General features: G+C 37.0%; 1 protein-coding gene across 4 annotated transcripts; it reads right to left on the reverse strand.

Annotated features, from left to right (window-relative positions):
* Positions 1–435: 435 nt before the first annotated feature.
* On the reverse strand, positions 436–21,663 carry brdt (bromodomain, testis-specific). Of its 4 annotated transcripts, none has more exons than XM_048199607.1 (21): positions 21,511–21,663; positions 18,723–19,019; positions 18,399–18,536; positions 18,159–18,300; positions 17,954–18,078; positions 15,219–15,584; positions 15,003–15,131; positions 14,620–14,832; positions 11,786–11,967; positions 11,386–11,660; positions 11,064–11,156; positions 10,834–10,962; positions 9,407–9,468; positions 9,086–9,248; positions 8,528–8,869; positions 8,165–8,253; positions 4,265–4,376; positions 4,102–4,169; positions 3,817–4,010; positions 3,345–3,543; positions 436–1,649 (listed from the first exon to the last, which is right to left on the reverse strand). In XM_048199607.1, the coding sequence occupies exons 2-21, from the start codon at positions 18,918–18,920 to the stop codon at positions 1,581–1,583; spliced, it is 3,288 nt and encodes a 1,095-aa protein (XP_048055564.1). In that variant the 5' UTR covers positions 18,921–19,019; positions 21,511–21,663; the 3' UTR covers positions 436–1,580. The 4 variants fall into 4 exon arrangements, with proteins under 4 accessions (XP_048055564.1, XP_048055563.1, XP_048055565.1 ...); XM_048199606.1 differs by having other exon boundaries at positions 20,903–21,621; XM_048199608.1 differs by lacking the exon at positions 8,528–8,869 and having other exon boundaries at positions 20,903–21,620.
* Between the last annotated feature and the right edge of the window lie 1,070 nt (positions 21,664–22,733).

Below are 22,733 nucleotides of genomic sequence, written 5' to 3' on the forward strand. Positions count from 1 at the left end.
CTTATTACCAAATGTTGAAAACAGTTGCGCTGCTTTAATATGTTTGTAGAAACTAATTTTTTTTTTTTTTCAGGATTATTTGATAAAAAGTTTAGAGGAACAGCATTGATTTGATAGATACATGCTTTTTATGACTTTACTGTTATTTATATATGTGCCCTTGCAGAAAAGTAATATTTTCTATACTTTTTCTATAATTTCTATTTTCTGTAATTAATTAACTTTCTAACAGTATAGCAATTGCTGTTGGGGATATGAATATGTACTTGGGCAACAAGAATGACCTAATTTTTTTTTATATATATATATATATATATATATATATATATATATATATATATATATATATATATATATATATATATATATATATATATATATATATAAAATTTTTTTTTTTTTTTTCAACCTCACTGTAAATGACCACAACACACATTTTAATGAAAATACTTATTTTTCTTTTTTATTGATTTATCTTTAGAATGTGATTTCTTTGAAATGTCTTTCCCTCACTAGCATGTGACACCTCAGCATGGCGGTGTAATGAATAAAGTGCTTGTGATGAAAACTGCCACAACAGTTATAGTCAGAGAAATGATCTTGAACATGTTTTCAGTGCAGTACAATCACCAGATCACACCTTGGAATCAACACGGCTCTGGAGAATCCACTAACTTTAGGCACAAAGAACTGCCTATCATCTCCAAGAGAGAAACATATGGCACTGCACTTCCAAGTGGATACAAATACAGGAAGTGCAACAACTCCTCTAAATAATTCTGATTTGTTAAAGGCAGACACCTGGAGGAAGGAAAAAAAAAAAAAAAAAAAAAAAAAAAAGAAGTTATCCCCCCCAAGTAACAAAATGCTAAATATTTATACACACACATGCTTACATTTCTGACACTACAGAAATATTTTTTATATATATTTATATAATTTAAACAGGACAAGTTTAACGCAGCCAGCACATTTTCTGTTTAAATTGCTGCATCAAGTCAAATATATGAAATACCAGCTAATAGGATAAACAGGGACGGGGCCCTGCACAGGAATATCCTTTACAGTTCTGACAACAGCTAGCGCAAGACGACCAGCTATGCAATATTCATACAGCAGAAGAGTTGATGGAATGTGTCAAAGATTCAGATTGCAATAATAATCAAGAGAAGTAAACATTCTTCTTTATAAACAAAAATACAGAATAACAAAAACCGTTGTGAAACGTCAAGACGTGTTTCTCTTTCAAAACTGCCTCAGACAATCAGCAGCGTTTCAGTGCAGGCATTTCTGGATGCAAGCATCAAACTTATCAAAATATCAAAAACTCAAGAATATACACTAAACACTGTTAATGGTGCAAATATTGGTCTTACAACATTGTACAATGTCCACTACTAATTTAGTACAAATGTAAAGTGATGCAGCTGTATTGCAGTATTTTTTTGTCCGTCAAAAGACTAAGACCCGTTTCAGTCACCAGGACTCATGGAGCAGGTAAGGGAAGGGAAAAGACGGCCTACACTGTTCACCGAACAGAAGCGCAACACAAACAAGCAGATTTTTTATTTGTTTATATCTCAGTCCAAGTTCTTCTCAAAGGTCGCCATTATGTCACTCTGCATGGTCATATCAATAACTCCTGACATCTAGAGAAAGAGCATTAAAAAGAAAAGCATGCATCATTAATAACACCATAAAAACATTATTACTACTTCTATTAAAACATTAGTTAATAGCAACAATAATCGTAACAATAATTTGGTAATAACAACAACAACAACAACCACCACAAATATGTTTTTGCATAACATTTGTTATTAATCACAGTGATAAACAACTTTTAATCATATAGTAATAATAGCTACAATCATGTTTTTAAGTGATTATAATAACAACACCACCTGAAGATATATTACTTGTTATTAATCAGAATAAACAAGAATATGTGTTATGTTTTTAATCATTATAACAACACTTAAAGCTGCTGCCCGTAAGATTTGCCTCTTAGTCGCCATCTCTGTTTGAAACCTGCAATTGCAGTTATATGCGGAATTATCTTTACGTGCATTGTGCATCGGCATGGCTCCTCAGCGCGGATGAATCTAATGCTTGCTGTCAGTCACTGCTCCGGTGTGGATATTGTACTTCGGAATCACAGATTGTAGTCTTGAAGTATGACCAAAGTAGGAATTTTCACCGGAAAATGTCATCTGAACAAGTAAGTAACATGTCTGCCACTTTTGTTCTGACCAACTCAGGGGAAAAAGCATTAGGCCTACAATAAATCGCGCTGCCAATGGTGATTAAATCTAACGATCGTTTAGCTCATATCGCATCAAACCTTGCAAATTGTTATTGTTATACTTTGTTCTCAAATTGTTAATGTTAACAACATCAGCATTGCGTGACTGTGTATTTAGTGTATATTAGAGTTACCTGAAGATTTCAATTTCTGTAGCCACTCCACAGTCCAAAGTCTTTTGCTTTTGACTACGGGTTAATCTCCACTTGTCACTGATGATTGTCATTTGGATCTTTCTGGATTACAATCCGCCATAAAAATGTTTAATTATTGCAGCTGCTGTGAGAAAAGGCTATAAATGATCTGCTACCAGCAGCGTCCTATATGCAGGGACTTCATCCTTTCCGTTTACAGACGGGATGCAATGATGCAAAGATGAACCTCTGCATGCTCGAATTTCCATCAGAAATCCACCAGTATCGATTTATTATAAAACATTATTACAAGCTTACTGTTGTGAATCGGGCTAAGGTAAGGAGATAGTTTTGAACACTGGCTGGTTATGTACTTGCTCAAAAATTTATTTGGGATCATTTTTAAAACAAAATAAAGTTACGGACTGCAGCTTTAATTATAGTAATACCAATAATAGTATCAATGTTTGTGGTTATTTTATTATTAGGGCTAGGTATTGATACAAATTTCACAATTTGATTCACAAGCTTGTGATTCGATTCCGATTTAATTTAATATTGATTAATTTGGATATTGGGTACAATACATGGCAAATTTTCTCAAGGAAAAGAAAAAATTTCTCAACTAGTGCTGTAAACTACATAGGGAGTCACTGAGTACTTGGGATTTTAAAATCAATATTGGTTCTTAAAAATGAGAATAGATTGAGAAAAAAATTGAGAAATCTTTTTTTTTTTACCCAGCCCTAATCAAGGACAAGAACAACAACAAAACCAATAATACAACAATTACAATGATTTGATTTCATTAAATATCTGAATCACTATTTGGATTAAATGTTTAAAATGCATTAAATATTTAAATTTTTTAATTGAATATATAAATACTTGTATGAAGTACTTACAGCCTCTCTTCTGCGCCGTTCCTGCTCTCTCTTGCGAGCCATCTCTCGTTCTCTGTCCACAGAGCTCTGCGGAAGAGAGCAGGGCTCAGGCGCTTTGGGGGTATCCAAGATGGCTGCCATCAGAGGCAGCTCTGCTATTTCCACTTCTGGCTTTGAAGGCTGGCAGTCCAGCTTGGTCTTTTGGACCTGCTGCGTCAGACTAGAAATCATTAAAGGCCACAATGTCAGCTAGTTCAGTGAGAATAGTCGTACAATAATCACATGTAGGACTTATGAGGATCTGAGTGTAAATTAATAATAGAAATACAATTTTGAATGCATTTCGCAAACTTGCTAGGTTTTGAAACCGAGCCATGGGAAGCTGTGGTCAGCTGGAATCATGTCTCCAGCCAGGCAGAGATTGAAACTCCTCCAAAATGAAACTTACATAACGTTACACGCTGTTGACAGAAAAATAGGATTCTGTTTATACCCGCTTTTGTCTGTGCTGCTCTTTTCTCGACCAGCCTCCATCTGAAGTTTACGAGCTCTCTCTCGTTCCTCTTTCTCCATGGCAACTTTGCGAAACTGCTGAAAACTCTCCTTGGACGATTTGATGGGGCAAGGAGTTTGAGTAGCCATCTTACCCAGGCTTGTCCACGAGTCAGCATGCTTTAGGACAATATCCTTAAACACACATGAATAGATACAGGTTATCAGAGAGAACGCTAAAGATTGAGTGCATATTTTGCTTGGTACCCAGATAAAGCATCTGTACCTTTTTAGGCAGGGTGGATTTGGCATCTTGAATAGACTTGCATAGTTCACCGGCATCAAGTTTCGCTCCTAGAAAATGTGACAAAGAACTCATTAGAAGATGCCAATGAGGAAAGGAAAAGGGAAAGGACTCCAAAGAAAAAAAATCCAGAAGAAATGCTGACCGGGCATTTTGTGCAGCTGAACAGAGGGCTCTTCCAGTGTCTCTGGGCAGCCCTGCTCATCCCTCATATTGGTTAATGGACTCTCATGCAGAGGCGACAACAATCTACATTGCTGCAGAGAGAAAGACCGTACAAAAAGTCATTTGTTGTCGAACATGCTTTTTCAATACCACTAAAGCATACCGTGAGCATATATTAGTACTGTTTGTTGTTTGCTTTTGGGATCTGATAGTGTGTTTGGACCCAGAAATGGTGATATCAAACATAACCAGATTGTTCTAATGAGAACAGGGAAGTCCAAACCACAGTTATCCACCTTATCTTGAAGCTGTGAATGTGTCAGACTTCATTAGTGGCTATAGGCAAATATCTAGAATAATAACAAGAGTGCAATAAATGGTAAAACTATTATAATTATGTCAATACATAATATAAGAATTACCAGTTTGCAATTTCAAGCACCACAACTAGCTGTTTTGTACAGCTAAAAATAATTGCAAGCGCAAGACACCACAAGTCTGGCACTTTCAAGTTACAAATAGCCACACCCACTCTTACATTACAAACAAAGTTCGTAACGATAAAGTAATGATATTGTTAGAATCACATTTAGAATATTTTTACAGCTGTTGATCTGTAAGACACTGGATAAGCACTGCATACTTAAACAGGTGAGAAGGGGTGGGACAAAATATCGATAGGTCGATATAGTTGTCCTTCTCTGTGCGCTACACTGCGCTACACTGGCTCCAAATATTGATATTTTCATTAATAAAATAAGGCGCTCTAAATAGATTTCCCTGCTCCCAGCGTCACTACTTCAGGGCAGCGTGAGGGAATGAGGGAAACGTGAACATAAGTTAACTAGCCTAAGAAAAAGAGGGTTTTAACAGGATGGCGGAACAACAGTGCGAGTACACATTTAGGGGTGGGTATTCCAGAAAGAGATCAAATAATTGACTGTTGTGCAACAGTGGTAGCGCAAATATTGGTGCAGCACTGTCCAAGAATAATTGTACAAGCTTTGAATGTAGTCAATGTAGTCAGTCAAAATTATGGACTGTTTCTTTTGGCACCTGGGCAAATTGCAGATTTTCATCAACTCTTGACAATTTTTTCCCCAAGTAATTATATAATTATATATAATACCAAGTCAGCTAGAAAGGTTTAGTCTCCACTGTTGACTGTGGGATACAACAAGGATCAGTGCTTTGACCGCTTCTTTTCTCAGCTACACCAATTACTCTGAATAATCACACAACTGCAATCATTGGTCTAGTTCCTTCCCTTCATCAAACCACGTACAACCGTTATAATCAGCCAGTCCTTATAGGCCCAATAAATGTCAGCTAGCTTGAGAACATCATTCATAAGAAAATCATGAAAAAAGACAAATCAAATCAAAGACACATCAAATCCTCAATTACATTACAAATACAATCTTGGTCACATATTATGTAGTGACATGGATAAAGAAATAAGCTCCAAAAAGCTGTAGTTTACAGTGATTTGAACACGACGCGAAGCATTCTGAACTCCATAAACCACGGCTTCAGAGGGCTTATTGCTTTAATCAAAGTGTTATTACATAACTGGCAAAGTTTTATAAAATAAACAACAAAAATATTTATTATTGAGAAATTCTTTCATCAAGCAACAAGCAATATTTAGCAGAACGGTTGCCAAGGAAAACAAAGACATGGTACAACTCGTATCAACATTTGGACGGGATTTTCAGAGGTGCTGACAACTCTGACTTTAAGGGATTTAAAACTGTCCCAGAAATGACAGTGAAAGGCAGTTAATTACTCAAAAGACATTTGCAAATTTTTCTCATGTCTTTTCTTTAATGAGGGCGCAAGTTTTGACATGGTAGCATTTGCTCTCATAAAATGTTTGCTGGAAACCACATATGACACAAACCATAATAATTGGCACTGAAGAGCTGAGCCAAAGCCCAATTCATGTAATTACCACCACCGCCCTACTCTGCTTCATACTACAGTAATGGTAATAATCTCATCCATGAACACGATTTCTGCTCGACTCCCATCCCGATTATTTTCCACTGCCTGTGAGGTGAAGACGACATCTCCCAAGATTCTGCGCTCAAACTTGGTGTCATCAAACTATGCCTTTGTTTTGAATAGGCGACCTCTATCGGTAAAAAATTTACATATTGTAGGTTTAATATTATGGTAGGCTTATTTTAAATCATGGAGTAATGTCGAATTTATGAATACTCCATGAAATCATTGTAATACATATTATAATGTTAATGAATATATTATATTATAAAGGTAAATGAAGTTAATGCATCATGACACTTCAAGTTGTAAGGACTTATACAATAACATCCTAACACTATCAGTCATGACTAAGCAGAAATAGATATGTCAAATCTATATTATATAGGTTTAAGTCAATCATGAGGAATTCTGAATGCTTTAAGCCTTGACAAATGTGAATATAATGTGTATATAATATTATGGATACTGAGATCATAGAAAGTGCGGCCGTGATTAGATCCGTTAAGTTTATCCATTGTAATGCAAATCATGGTTTTAGGCAATTCCTATGTAATTTCTGTTTAATGACAATAGCTTGTGAAAATATTTATATATTTTTTTATCAGCAACACTCAGTGGGAGCATAAATTGACACTGAATTGCCAACATTGTCAACCGTGTTACAGTTGATGGGTAACACAGTTGACATTTCGGCCATTTTAGGGCCTTGTGCAAACTGCTGAACTTGGGACCAGTTAGTACATGACCTTGATTAACTTATGTTTTTATATTCTTTCTCTACATATTTTTAAATATAACATGTGATGCCAGTTCACCAGAACGTGTTGATAACACAGTTGACAGTCAATTAATCTACTCTATGTGCAGACAGTAATATAGATAAAATATTGTAGAGGAGAAGTTATGACTTCCCACACCGTCTTCAAATTTCCTTCCAAAAAAGGAAATTGCATCACGTGATATTGGCCATGTGACTCGGACATACACAAAATGGATGATTTCATATAGATGCATGAGCAAAATATTTTTAAAAAGACCTTTCTCATAATTCAATGATTATTTTGGCCAAATATGTATAAGAAATATATACAGAAACATGCATTTTAGAGCTAATCTGAAGAGCAAAAAATAGCAAATTCCAGTATAGAATGTGCCTTTTTTTCCGCAAGATAAAAGATGGATATCTGTTGGATTTTACATTAAATTAATTAGAAATGTCCCCTGATATAAAAGTGATCATTGCTTGAAGTGAAAAGTTAATGAAAAATTAGTAAAATTGATAATAGAGTCCATGGACTTGACATGTACCCCTAATTGACCCGTCGCTGGGAGTTTGATTGACAAGCGATCTAACCAATCATAGTGCCGAATCCACCATTTTGTCCAACAAAGCAGTCAGGAGTTAGAAGATTAACCTTGGTGGACAACATTCCTTCTCATGTTCATTCATGTTTATTTGATGCTATAAACTAACTAGTAGAAAGAGATGATCGGTTCACAAGCCGCTTGAGCTGAGGCGCTACAGCGATCTGTCATGACACATTAAAGATCCACAAAACATTTTTTATTGTTCGAATTTCTTAAAAAATAAAAATAAAAAAAAAATTACACAATTTGAAAGCTGGGACTTTGTTTAACATCATAAGTAACCTGCTCTGTCTTGTCTTTCGATGTGTTGTCATTGTCCTCTTTGCTCGGCGATGCATTTTTCCCCTCAGTGTGGCGTGACAGTGCCATGGCTTGTCGGACAAAGCAACAGTAACTAAAGAGGGCGGGTCTTTGCGAAGGGTCAAGAATGACTCCAAATGAATGAGCTAAACTGTACAAAAGTTTCTCTCCATATGGATGTATTTAGCAGAAAGAGAATTACCTCGAACTGAGAGCTGGAGGTAGGCTGGGATCCTGTGACGGGCATGGCTGCAGGAGGTGAAGTCAGTGGTGACAAAAGAGGAGGGATGCCTGCAAGATTGAGAAAGAGAGATGGGGGTTTATCTTGACTGGCATCCTGTTTTATACATACATTCAAGCGGGGACAGCAATGACATGCAGCTAGAGAGAGAAAAACTAAATCGACAAAACTCGAGGACAAACCACCGGTTAAGGACGAACATACAATGCTAACCTACAATGGAAGGGGAAAGTTGCAGATGCACAACGTTAACAGAGCGAGAGGAGAGCGTGAGGGACGGAGGTCGGAGGGAGTTGGGAGTCAACACATCAAGCGACCTCTTACCTTCCTGCTCAGACTTATGTGGAGCCTTCTCTGCAGCAGCAGGTGATGGGGGGCCAACCTGAGATACCTGCGGGTCAAGGGGATCGAGCGAGGGACTACAGGGGAACAATGGGTCTGCGAGGAGTGAGGTGGGTGGGTGTGGTGTGATTGAAACGTGGGAACATTTGGGTGGGGTGGTTGTGTTTTCTTTACAGGGGGAGGAGGCGGAAGTGTTACATAAAGGGCTGAGGGCCTGGTCTGGAGGTGGGCTGTGAGGTAAGGGGGCAGTCCAGGTTTTACGAGGTAGCGGGGCAGCTTTGCCACTAGGTCTGGATGGCTGAGGAGGCAGCCGGCTGTGTAAGGCTGTCGTGGAAGGAGAGGGATGGACAGAAAGGTGTTAAACTGATAAATCAATGCTGCAGACATCCATCTGGTCTCCAAATGCAGTTTTAGATTTAGACGAGGCATAAAAAAGAAACCGTGTTCATTTTTGGAGGTCATATCATTCTTTTTGTACATTGTGGCCACAGAAAACACATTAATGTGAACAGAAGTATGAACAATGGCACCGAGCCTAACCTGGGATTGCTGTGATGTTGTCCTCGGCAGGATGCTTTGCTTGCTGTGACGCAAACAGGTCTTTGGAGTCTGCCTCTGAGACTAGTGATGTTAGGCGAGACTGGCTCGTCACGACTGAGGCAGAAAAAGAGTCCTTTACCTCAGCAACGGCCTGCCGCATTGCCTGTTTGGGGAGGGGGACAATGGGGCAATATTTCACTCAGGAAAAATCTGGCACTACATGAAGTGAAATGCTCCATGTGCCATCATCAAAGATTAAAGGAGTGGGAGTAGGCCATTTAATAATGGTTGTTGTCTCTTATTGGCTTGTGTGCTTTTTACCTTGTTTTTATTTTTGTTGGCATGGCCAGGGGCTTTGCTTTGCTTCCTCTTAGTTTTCTGTTCTGTAAGACACGCACAATGCACACTGAGGTCATTTCACTTCAGTCATGGCCACGGGAAAGGCCAACCCCATCCCATGGGCATTTCTGCTGGTTTACCTAGTTTGTTTGAGCTCCACTAATAAAAAATAAACTGTATGAATTAAGTGTTTCAAGTGTCAATCAATCACTGTAATAAAAATAAATAAAAATAAAAATAATTAGTTTCATTTCAAGTAGTATTTGGGTATTTTCCAAGTAAAATGTGCACAATTTGTGAAAGTGCTTTGTGATGTGAGTAAAAGTGGAAAAAATTTGAAATGACAAAAAGGTGGGGGAGGGGGAAAAAAACACAACACTAATCTTAATATACAACAGTTGTCTATGAAAATGTGTTTTATTCAAATTTCTGGGTGTCAATCACCAAGCTCAATGGATAAGCTGTATACCTGTTTAGGTAAATAAAATGCACAAATCTACAAATAAGCAATAGATATAAAGCAGGATAAGTGGTTGCCACTTATGACAAGCTTGTTTTGGTCCTAGCTTCCATGTTCCAACTATAGTTTACAATCCAAGTACCTTACATACAACATATTGACGTATGCTTTTACAATCTATTGTAGATCATCATTACATATACATCTCTGCATAACCTATCACACAAGTACAAAATGTAAAATTACAAAGCAATGGAAAAAGAATCACATAGTAATGAACGAGTGCAATTTAAAACAGACCAGATGTAACTCTTAGCAGGGACAACAGCATGGCACATAAACTACTGTGCTCTCAGTTATGTCTGATGAAGGTCTGAATTAAAAACTTGTCTTTCTTCTAAGCCCTTACCACAGAGTATTTTTAACCTAAATGCTGGGGGAATTCAGGAAAACCCCACACCAAGAGCCAACTGGTCTCAAGCTTGTCTTAAACTACAGCACCAACATAAATAAGTGATTGTGATGAAAACAAGAACAAAATGTCAAACACAGGAAAAACAATAAATAATAGCACCCCAAAAAAAAAAAAAAAAAGAAAGAAGTGAGACCCCTTACAAGACTAATAATTTTAGTTTTTTGGAGCCAAAAGTACAAATTTTTTATTAAAAAAAGAAAGAAAAAAGAGATGGGACAAGTAGTGAAAACAAAAAAAAAGGAAGATACACCATTTAAAAAAAAAAAAAAAAAATCTGAACTGCGTAATATTTCAAGTGTTTTGTTGTCCAGTAGTGAAATAAATTTAAGAGTTTATAACACTGGGGATGTCCAAGTAAGCTTTACAATTTTTGGTTTGTTTTCTGCATCAGTTGCCAGATAGTTAGCTGGAGGCACAGACTGGCCTGAGAGACAGTGAGTGAAAGGGTTGGTAGGTAGGTGTGAAGCAGCTAACCTGAATCAGAGTCACAGCTATCAGAGGAGCTAGAGTCACTACTACTGCTGTCAGAGCTGGACGAGCTGCTGCTGCTGTCACTCAGACGAGACGGATGGCTCATGTCTTTAAACTCACCTTCTGTTTCAACTGCAAAAAAAACAACAACAACAAAAAACCATACACGTTTATATTGCATCTATAAGATTACACTTTTATTATTTTAAAGGAATAAATAAATATATACTCACTTTTGGACTTTTTATTGGAGTTTGGTTCTCCAGTTGTGTGTTGCATTTCTTTATCCATTTCCTTGATTTTAGACTTCTTTTGGGACTTCTTTTCTAAAAATGTAAACAGATTACCCATACATTAATCTAAAATTTCTCCCTTTACACATAATTGATGAGAAGGAAAATATAATAATAATAATAATAATAATAATAATAATAATAATAGGTATCTAGAGTGTGTCTGTTTTGTATAGAAAAATAGCCTTTGTTGGAAGCCATTTGTTATGCAAATTCTGGCTACATGGAGGCCAAAATACTGTACTATGATAATCGGACTCACTATCGGTTTCTTTTGGTTTCTTTCGAAGGCAGGTTACAACGTAGCACTCAAGAGCTCGAAGAGTTGAAGGTTTAAGAGTCTCAAAGTCAATCTCGATCTCCTCAGGGTCTGTGTCCCTGAGCAGCGGTTCTCGCGCCTTGATGATGTTCACTACTTTGCCAAGCTTGTCCCCAGGAAGCTTGTTAATGTCTAGACTCAGTTGCCGTTTCTCCTCATAAGACATGGGTAAAGTGTTCATCTCTTCTTCAGAGTCACATGCTCTACTCTCCTTCCGCCTGAGAACAGAGTTGACATCATTTTTATTTCTCTGAGAATAAGGTGCCATAGTAAAAAAAAAAAAAAAATTGTGTGGCCAGGGATGGTGTGCGCACCAACACACACAAACAAAACTTTTTCTTACCCTGATGACTTGCTGCTGTTTGACCTTTTCTGTATTTTTGCAGATTTCTTTATTTCTTCACCCTTTCGCTTACTGGACTCTTTCTCTTTCTTCCTCTTCTTCTTCTTGGACTTTTCCCTTTTCTTTGGTTTCAAGAGTGGTGTTTGGGTCAGTAACTGCAGCTGCTCTCGTACTGCTTTCAGCTGGAGAGAAAAGACAGAAATGGAATTAAGAATTAAGCTCAATCTATAGTTCAAAACCCTGCAAGCTACCTCACTGCCTATCCAAACCCTCATGAAACTTCATAACTGACTGATCTGGAATGCTCACATTGGCATATAAAACTAGATTTCAACAGGGCTTGACGTTAATAACACAGTACAGTGCTTCCCACAGGTTTGAAATATACTTGCAGTGGTAGCGGGGTGGAAAATCCTCCTATTATCCACAGCACAAAAATGGCCTACTACATGTACAAATAACGTGATTTTTAACAGTATTTTTATTTATTGAAGTTAATTTTAATTACATATCCTACTATTACATTTAAATTACATACTAATTTTATGGATTATTATGCATTGTAAATTATGCAAAATTACAGCATTTAAAAATGGTAGAGTTCTGCTCACTATGTCATATAGTGTCTCTCTCAGTAAATGGGACACAGATTTTACCAGTAAAATTTATATAATGAATACGTCAAATAAAGTTCTTAGAAAATTATTCTTATTACTCTCCCCCACAGGAAGAAAAGACTATGAATTAAATGGAATTCATATTAAATACAATTTATTGTGTAACCAAAATACCAATAATGCCCAGAAGAGAAAAAAAAAAACAAAAAAACAAAAAAAAAACTTATTTTTAATTATAAACAAGCCCGAAATACACCTGGACTCTTATTTTGAAATGTATGTACTATTGCGGGCAGATCCTTCAGTTGAGAGAGATAAAATATGCATTCTTACAACCATCTAAAACATTATGTAAAGGCCATAAAGTACACATTATCATAATAAATCAATTCGACTTCATTAGAAATTGCTTGGCATAAATGTGCGCTATTCATTGATTGAGAATCACTTTGAAGCAGCCTGAAGCGCTGTTGCGCGACACTGTAGAACGCGCAACAGCGCCGCCTTGTGACTTTGCAACTGTGAAATATCCACCGCGTCTCTGCAGCGCACGTGGGAATGCCAGCAGAAGTAAACCGTTCTCGCGCACAGAACGAACAGGTACGAAACGCATTTTCCACTAGTTAATCGATAGTGGATGGTTTCATTATCTCGGGCTGATACAAAAGTTTAAGAGGATAAAAATAATAAAGCAAAAGTGTGTCTAGTAAAATATACTTGGGCAGCCATTAATATACCTGGGCAGCCCACCCAAGTAAAGTCTATGTGTGGGAAGCACTGTAGCAACTAAACTAAAAGCACAAGAATTTAATAAGCAGAATAATACACAAGTATGGGTGTATATGCGCAATATCACTGTTTTAGATTGTGAGCAATGCTTTCACGATCTGCCTCTGAAGAGAGATTGTTAGCAATAGTCTGACATTCTTTTTTTCCTTTATATTTTGTAACCTTGTAATGAAAAAAAATTTCTGCTTTGTGAATGAATGTCAATACAAAGGGACAATACAAAACACAGGCTTTGCTAAAACGTTGTAACTCAAGGATGGATCAATACAAACTGTTCTCGATCCAGCTTATAGTCTCCAGAGCGATACTAGATACGGCAGTAATGAAGGTGAAAGCGCGCGCTTCATTATAGTTCACCGGAGTTGTTTTACGGATATAAAGTTTGCCAGTTTATTAAGCACCACCTGAAAAGGCATAAGGTCTGTATATTTGTTTACTGTTAATTGTAATGAGTGTTTCTGTGTACTTCGCTGTGTATGTTGATGATAAAGCAAGGGAGAGAGATTTTATGGATAATATTTTAATGCACATTTGCACTGCGTTTTATTAAGCTCTTACAGTGATTTTCTGGAATGAAAACAGATGCTTCATCTTTTGTGTTAAGTACAATAAACATCATAAAACTCATCAGTAAATTTTTGGCCATCATTCGGACGGGATCCGGTACAACAGGCTTGTACCAATAAATGGATAAAAGCAAGATAAGTTATAACTGTAATTAAACTATACCTGTTCTATCGCCATGCAGCATATATTCTCAGTTTGACATTATTAAAGCATCCTGACACCAGAGAATGAGCTCTTGAAGCTCCGCCCTCTTAGGCCAGGAGCAGCAGCTCATTTGCATTTAAAGGGCACACACTAAAAAGCTGCATTTTTGCTCACCCCAAAAAAGTGGCAAATTTAACATGCTTTAAAAAAATGATCGTGGGGTATTTTGAGCTAAAACTTCACATACACATGCTGGGGACATCAGAGACTTATTTTAAATCTTGTAAAAAGGGGCATAATAGGCACCCTTTAATGAAATAATACACTAAATAAGGAACTAAAACTGCCAGTAGGTGGTGGTAAATGTCTAAATAAGTCAGTCATTCATTCAATTAATTAAAACGGCTGATTCATTTGGGAATGAAGTAAATGTTATTAATTTTGTGGCAAATTCAAATGCTTTCTTCACTGGACCTTAACCTCACGGAGTGTGTGACTTTTCCACTTCCTGTGGAGTTTTCCTTTTTCTGCGACTAACAGACTAAGCCTCTTCTCTGTTATCTACTCCACTATTAGGGAGCAGTCCTATGAGGATACATTCCATGCTGCGATAGAATTTTTTGACAGAGGCAGCATAATATTGATACATATATTTTGCAAGAGTCGTCACATTGGGAGTGTGCCTATGATGAACTGTTTTGGAACAGCAAGTCTTACCTGTTCCTCCAAGCTGGCGAGCCTCTGCGCTCTCTCCTCTTCATCCTCCTCTGTGTCTGAGGAGTCTTCTGATGGAGATGATGATTCGCTGTCACTGCTCTCAGAGCTGGACGGACTGTGTGCTCTCTCCTTCCTTACTCTGTTCTGACTCGAGGTTGAGGCAGCATTCCTCGGCTCTTCAGGAATCTTAGAGAAGCGAAACTCAAAAACATCCTGGGAAAAAAAAAAAATAAATAAATAAATAATAATAATACCAACATTCAGCCTGTGAGGAAAGATTTAATTTCCTGAGAGCAATATGCAGATATTGCATTTATAAAAGGAAATAGGAAAATAAGACAAGCAAAGGTTTTGAAGAATGATTTATCCACCAAAAGACACACCTGGAGTTTCCTTGCCATTCCCACTACCTCATGGCCTGGTGGATTGTATTTGTAGCAGTTTGAGAACATGAGCCGCACATCTGCAGCAAATTGCAATGCATCCGTGTACTCACGAGTTTCCATCTTTTTCTGTCAGAAAAAAAATATGCCAATTACATGGCTCAATAATAATGAACAAATATTTTCCAGTAATATTGACACAATAGTGGTACTCACTTTTATGGTACTCATATCCATGGGTTGGTGAATGATTTCATGATAATCATCAAGGCCCAGTGCCTTAGCATCCACAGGCTTATAAAAGGGCCAGGCATAAGCAGAATGCTTTTTGGCAAACATCTCTTTTAGGATGGCACTGCAGTATTTGAGTCTCTCAGAGAGTTTGGTCCTTCTGCCCACCTGATGCTGTGGTGGTGATTCAGGAAGGTCTTTACAGGGAGGTTTGATGGGTCGGCCACTGCCTCGCCTGGAGAATAGCTTTAGGACTTTTGGTTCTGTTACACAAGGGGATGACTCACAGCTGTTGATGGAAGAGGCAGAAGGGGTTGTAGTGTCTGCTTTTCTTTTCACGCCATTTTTCAACTGAAAGAAAATGAGACCATTCATTTAGATAGAGGTGGATTACGGTTAAAACAACTAATGCTCAAATTTTCCCCTACTATCCCACCTTTAGCATATTCTACTTCCATAATTGTAACATACCAAGTGACTACACAGAGATAAAACAAAGAAGCCCTCATCTGAGTCAAAGAGGGAAGACTACAGCATTTAACCGTTGCCAAACATTGGGTCTCATTCACTAATAAATGTGGATTATTCATATTTATACACATAGAACAAATTTCTGCCTAATTCCTAACATGCGTACATATAAATTTGCTACTAACCTCATTGTAATCAAGAAGTCATAAGAAGCCATTTTAAAAGTTCATTATTTTGTTTATTGGGTGAAAAAGTATAGGTTAACACACTTTAAAATGTAAAAAAAAAAAAAAAAAAAAAAAAAAAGTAATTTTTTTTTTTTTATAAATACTGTATATTGCAGCTCCTCTATTCCCAGTCTGACTGAAGCACACTGATTTCTACAAAGCCCCTCCTTCTGAAAAGCTCTGATTGGCCAGAAGACCCAGTGTGTTGTGATTGGTCAAACACCACAACTGTGTGTCAGAAATGTAACGCCCCTTACTATAACCACGAGCTTCAGCTTCCAAGGCTTTAACCAATTGTAAAAACCATTACTAATGTTGTCTGTTTTGCCGTAGCAGTTCAAGCACAAGTCGTATTCTGAAAATGCGGATTATCAAGCCGAACCTGGGCAGAACATTTCACAGTGTAAATAGCCTAAATATAGCTGGTATTGTGCTCTCCCAGGTTCAGGAAGCCGTCCTCTGTAAAATGTGCTGGTAATGCAAACTTTTGGGTTGTATTGCCCAGGAAAAGCTTCATAAATAAATCTGAATCTCTGTTTCAGATGTTTTATGTTTTAGACTGGTTTGGAACAGTGTTCTTGAGTTAGATAGAATAAATCCATTTGGCCGTACACGATTACATTACTGGGCCACTGCAGCACAGCCCCCAATTTTTGCCTTTTTATAGAAATGAAAAACCATTTAGTTCAGTTGGACAACAGACGCTAAGATTATAAACTGTTCTGCTCCATACTCTAGAGTGATGTCACAGTGCAGCAAGACAGGAGTCAGTTTTCACTGATCACACGACAAGAGTATGGAGAGATGACTGAAAGGACGCTGGCGGAGGATTTGGTGCACAACAGATCCTGTGCGTCATTGACATCTTATTTTGTATAATGTGTGGTCAGGTGCCACTCCCTATACACAAAGTATGCGTAAATGCGAATACGAAAGTGAAAAGCGAGTGTGCATTCAAAAGTGTTTTCAATACTCCACATTTCAATACCCCCATAGCGGCTCCCAAATGCCTGCAAATTATATACAATACACCACCCCCCCCCCCACCTGTTATCAGTAGTACCAGTGTTGTCGCAAGTTTATTTACCAGTCTGAAAATCCCTAATGCCCAAGGTTAGTAATTTGCATTAAAAAAAAAAAAAAAAAAAAAACACCCAACAAGACTAGATATTCTTAAAGTGTGAAATGAAAATTCTGTCATTAATTACTCACCCTCATGTCATTCCTAACTCTTAAAACTTTCGTTCATCTTAACACAAATGAAGATCTTTTTAATGTGATCTAAGAGATGTCTATCCTTCCATTGACTGCCTTTCCAACGACCACTTTAACACTTCAAAACGTTCATAAAGAGATCGGAAAAATAATCCATATGAATGGAGTAGTTTAGTCAAGAGACTCGATCACTTTTTATGATGAATAGATTTAATTTAGGCTTTTACTCGCATGTATACATTGAACAGCGAACATAAGCACAAGTTCAACCGAATGTGAATGACACACAAGAACAAGCCATAACCAATGAGGTTCATTCTTGTGTGTTATGTAGTACATTTGAGCTTCCAGAAATTGTTTTTATTCATCAGTAAAAGCAATCGAGTCCTTTTAGAAAATTTGGACTAAACTGCCCGATTCCTATGGATTTGTTTTCCGATCTCTTTATGAGCTTTTTAAAGCATAAAATGGTTGTTGCGTAGCTGTCTATGAAGGTGCAGACATCTCTCAGATTTCATCAAAAAGATCTTCATTTGTGCTCCGAAAATGAATGAAAGTCTTGCGGGTTTGAAACAACATGAGGGCGAGTAATTATTAATGACATTTTTCGTTTTGGGGTGAACTAACCCTTTAATTCTTTGCATTTTACCATATAGTTTGTGAAAGTAAGGAAGTAATGGGATGTTCAAATCGAATCGCTGTAATTACCAGGTGTTCATTTTGAGGCTTACAACAATGCCTATGTACACTTATGATACTGCTGAGACATGACGTGTTAAAAGTGCAGGTGGTTTGAGTGGAACTGACTTTGGCTGTGAGCTGTGCAGACAAGGGAGTGGAGGGAATTGTGTGTAGAGCATCTGGAGGGATGACAGTCACTGTTTGCTGGAAAACCACCTCAGACACAGGAGACTGCGGCCTCATCTTTAACACTGCAGAAACATGCAAATGTAAAATTTATTTCCACCGTCAATTAACACAAAAAGAATAGGGTGAATTAGGTTGAGAATACCTGTTGTAGACTTCCTTCCTCCTTTCAGAGGAGCTTTATTTGTCACAGCAGAGATCTCAAACTCATCCTGAGGCATCTCTGCCACCTTCTCCAAAAAAACTTTCTCAAGGATTTGAGCCATTTTAACAATATCATCTCCTGGCTAGAACCACACACATACAAAGATGTCTGAGACCAAATGTCGAAAATCAAATTTTCAACTTAAAGCAATTTTACACAAAACAAGACCAAGGTCCTCACCCGATTGTACACGTAACAGTTTGTGAACATGGTGTTAAAGTCTTCTACACACTCCATTGCTTTCCAGTAGTAATTGTTCTCAAGACGCTTTTTAATGGTACTCAAGTCCATTGGGGTCTTGATGATTGCATAATAATCCTAAAATAAATAAAAAACTGAGATCACAAGTAACATTATGCAAGAACATTTTTTTTTTTTTAATTGCTAAAGATTTGTACTTTAACTGTATATTCATGAAAAATAGCTTTAAATTAAAAACAAAACACACACAAAAAAAAAAAAACAATAAAACAAAACAAATAACAAGAGCACTGTGGGACTTACTGGCAAATTGAGTCTGACTGCATCCACAGGCTGTCTGAAAGGCCAGGAGAAGTGGTGTCTCCACAGGAACTTAATCACCACTTTTTCTAGATACTGCAACTGATTGGTGAGGCGCCCAGGCTTTTTGGGGTTCTTGAACTCGGGGGGAGGGGGGTTCCCATTCATGGTGAAATTCAGTGGGGGTTTCACATCAGACATCACCTGAACTGATCCAGGGAGTGGTGACCAGTACGGAAAGGGTTTTCGCAGCTACGCCTAGGCAGCTCAGCGAGCATTACACATCCACTGCCTGTGCCACTGTAAACAGGGAGAGCAGTGTCAACATACTCATGGTATTCTGCACTGTTGTTTATCTTTAGGCAAATCCGAATAAGCAGCAGATGAGAACAAGCCTATTTGAATCACACAAATCCTTTTGACAAATATAAAAGTCAATGCAATAGCTTTTTAGTAATAAATACATACTGTGAAAATTTCTAGTTGATCAAATACTGCACTCTAGTCCAGTGCTAAGGACTACTGCAGGCTTCCTGCGGTATGCACTGCCCTCTATTGCCTAATAAGTGAACACTACAATGCCTTTCAGCTCCACTAGACAACAAAAGGCATCTTTATAAGTTTACGTCTTATTTCAACCAAAATAACCTTAAAAATAAAAAAAAATAAAAAATCACTAGACAAACGGATATGCGCAAGGAAACTTTTTACAGCTAAAATGCAGTAAATCAAAGTTTTAACGTTAACCATTTTTCTCCCATAAACAAAGATTATCCAGCACACTGAAAAAAAAAAAAAAAAAAAAAATACCAGTGCTGTTTAGTTTTTTTTTTTTTTTTAATGCTAATGTGACATTTCTCAAAGACTACACTTCAAACTTCTTAAAAAGGGTGGGGAAAAAAGGTAAGAAATTTATATCACTACAACATTTTTTTTTCCCCAAGGCAAATTAATATAAAAAAGCTAGTAGTAATAGAAATGTATCCCTAATCAATTTTCACTTAACTTACCAACTTAAAATGCCCTTCAAGACTTAAGTTACCCATTAGTAATGTAAGACTCTTACTTTTACCATTTGGACAGTGAAAAACTTTTATATATATATATATATTAAAAAAAAAAAAAAAAAAAAAAAAAAGGGTCACAGAATTAATTTAAATAGTCTCTGAGCAAGCTTTATTCAGCTCAACTACAGAGGTTATCCTTCATTACACTTACCCCAAACTAAAAGGTCATCGTCCAGCTCAGTAATATTTTTTCCTCATACTCAAAAACATTTACAAGTTATATTGATCATTATGTGTACTTTATTTAAATAAAAGTAAAAGAAAACAAAATCACTGTACAAGAAACCTAAGGACTTACAAATTTATTTATACAAGAAAAACAATTTAAAAATAAATGAATAAAAGCCACTTTATTAAATTTTCGTAAGCTATATAAAAACATTTAGTTTCACACTGGTTTGCTTATGATTGGGAAGGGAGTATTTCTGCTTTTGGAGGGAAGGTGGGGGAAGGAAAGGTTGTCCATTTTCATTGATAGAGTCCACTGGAAGGAAAACGAAATGTTTCATGTTTATTTTCTAACAAAGTTTACAATTAGTCTACACAAATGTAGCGACGTTAGGACAATTTGTCTATGTTGTGGTCAAGTGCATGCCAATTGGACAAATTTAAAACTGCATACAGGAAAATAACATTCATCTATTCAGACCAGAAAGAGACTCTGTAGGTCAACAAAATTTAAATATAAACAGTTAACATGATCACAGAGTGAGATATGCACCATGTGTTGCGTTTAGATGCAAAATTTTGTTTTGTTTCTTTAGTCAATCCAGGGCCATGCGTTACATAAACCCGACGACCTTATGGGTGACGCAATACCAACTTCCGGCTCAATATGAACGCCACAGAAGTGTCGCCTCCGCTTAAATTATCAGTATTAGGAACTTATACAAGCATATAACACAATTGAAGTAATTAGTCACAGGTTTACATGAATTCCCCGATAAACGAGTCATCAAGCCTCGAGCCACAAAATGGCGCCTGGCTAGCTTTAGCATGGTTAGCCACACATTACCCCGCCCCGTCAGATGCTGACATTGAGCTCAGTTAACAGTCCCTCCCCTAACCATTCCGCCAGCTAAATGAAGCTAGCTCAACTTGGACCCAAAATTTTACCTTTCCGTCTCGGGCACAACAAAGAAAGTTTAAACTGCCGAACTGAGACAGACGCTGCAGTGCAGGAGGAGCTCTGCTGGAAAACTTCACCAATCGAAGGATCTTGTTGATGCTTTGCGCCCGAAAAACCCTCTTAGAAAACGACTGAAAGATTTTTGAGCTTAGTTTTCAACGCCAACATAACAAATTAACATCATACACATTTGTAATAACTCTGTTTCTTTGAAAGGTTAGTCATCAATGGCGGATGTCTCTCACGGCAACCGCCTGGTATTTATACCCTCCTGCTGAAAGCGCCCAATCCCATTGGACAAGACCCCTCACGTGCTCCCTTCTTCCCCCTCGCGCCTCTAACACCGAGAAAATATTCCCTTAAAATGTATCCCACGGAAACCAAACTCTATTTTTATACCCGAGATGCTGTTTTACAATTGTTCACGTTTATTTTTACGACGACGGACGAACTCCTACAAGAAACAGACACGTACGTCAGAGTATTTTTTTAAAACTGCGACATAACTGGTCTCCGGACATCACATGACCATTCTAGAACATTCTGTCGATCGCTATAGCTCAATTCCCGTTTTTAGTGTCTGTTAAATGGTTACATTGTGGCTCTTTTCCATGGCTTTGGTTGTCAGCTTCTAGCGAGTGTCGGACATCAGTCATCTCTGCAGCTTGAAAATCTCACAAAGAGAACTATGATATGATAGAGCACTGAGCAATACTGAGGGGAGGCGAACACAAACTTATGCGCATGCGCACTTTCTTCACAGTGATTGGCTTCTCAATTGACGCTGTCCTTATCTTTTGTGTTAGAATCTCCGTGCATTTTTAAATCTTTATTAAACCTCTTCAAATAACAATCAGACATTATTATTGTTAAACATAAACACAGCATTCTATATATATATATATATATATATATATATATATATATATACATATATATATATATATATATATATATATATATATATATATATATATATATATATATATGTGTGTGTGTATATATATATATATATATATATATATATATATATATATATATATATATATATTGTATTAATCAATATGCCATTATATATGGGATTAATCAATGTAATTATCGCCTGACCTGACAGCCTCAGTCACCATTCACTTTCATTGCATTTTTTATCCATACAAGTGAATGGTGACTCATTCTAACTAACATTATATTGTATTCCACAAAATAAAGAAAAATTATAAGGATTCTGGAACGACTTGTGAGAGAGAAAGTGATAACAGAATTTTTAAATTTTGGATGAACTTTTATTTCACTAATTTAAAAACACGGTTTGAAATAAACTTTCCACAAGAGGGCAGCAAATGACTTATTTTGGATTGAAAAAAAAAAACCCAAAAAAACTTCCATTATGTTTTCTAGCTTGCAGTGCTGCTGTACCAAACTTAAATTATCTATAAATAGCCCCGTGTACTTATGAATAAGCTTACTACGGTAATGACACATTTACCAAAAGGTACAAAAAATGGGTGAACACTGTCATCTGTTTATCTTTGCTTTTATAAATATTTAGAGAGAGCTATATGACATAACTTATGTCATATGTGTTGATTCATGTTTGTTTTTTATTCTCGTTTCTGTCTTTAAGAAAACTTTAAGGGATTCTAAAGTAACTATACATAAACATCCCTTGTATTTGTTCATGCTTCAGATGAAAGGCTTCATCATATCATGTGGCTCCAAGGTCAAGAGTTCAGCACCCCACATTCCTCATGGGTCACTTCTTATATATGAGAAAGTGTTATACAGGAAAGCACTTTCACAAAGATCAAGAGAGATCAG

The sequence above is a fragment of the Megalobrama amblycephala genome, linkage group LG8, assembly GCF_018812025.1.
Source record: "Megalobrama amblycephala isolate DHTTF-2021 linkage group LG8, ASM1881202v1, whole genome shotgun sequence".
NCBI lineage: Eukaryota > Metazoa > Chordata > Actinopteri > Cypriniformes > Xenocyprididae > Megalobrama > Megalobrama amblycephala.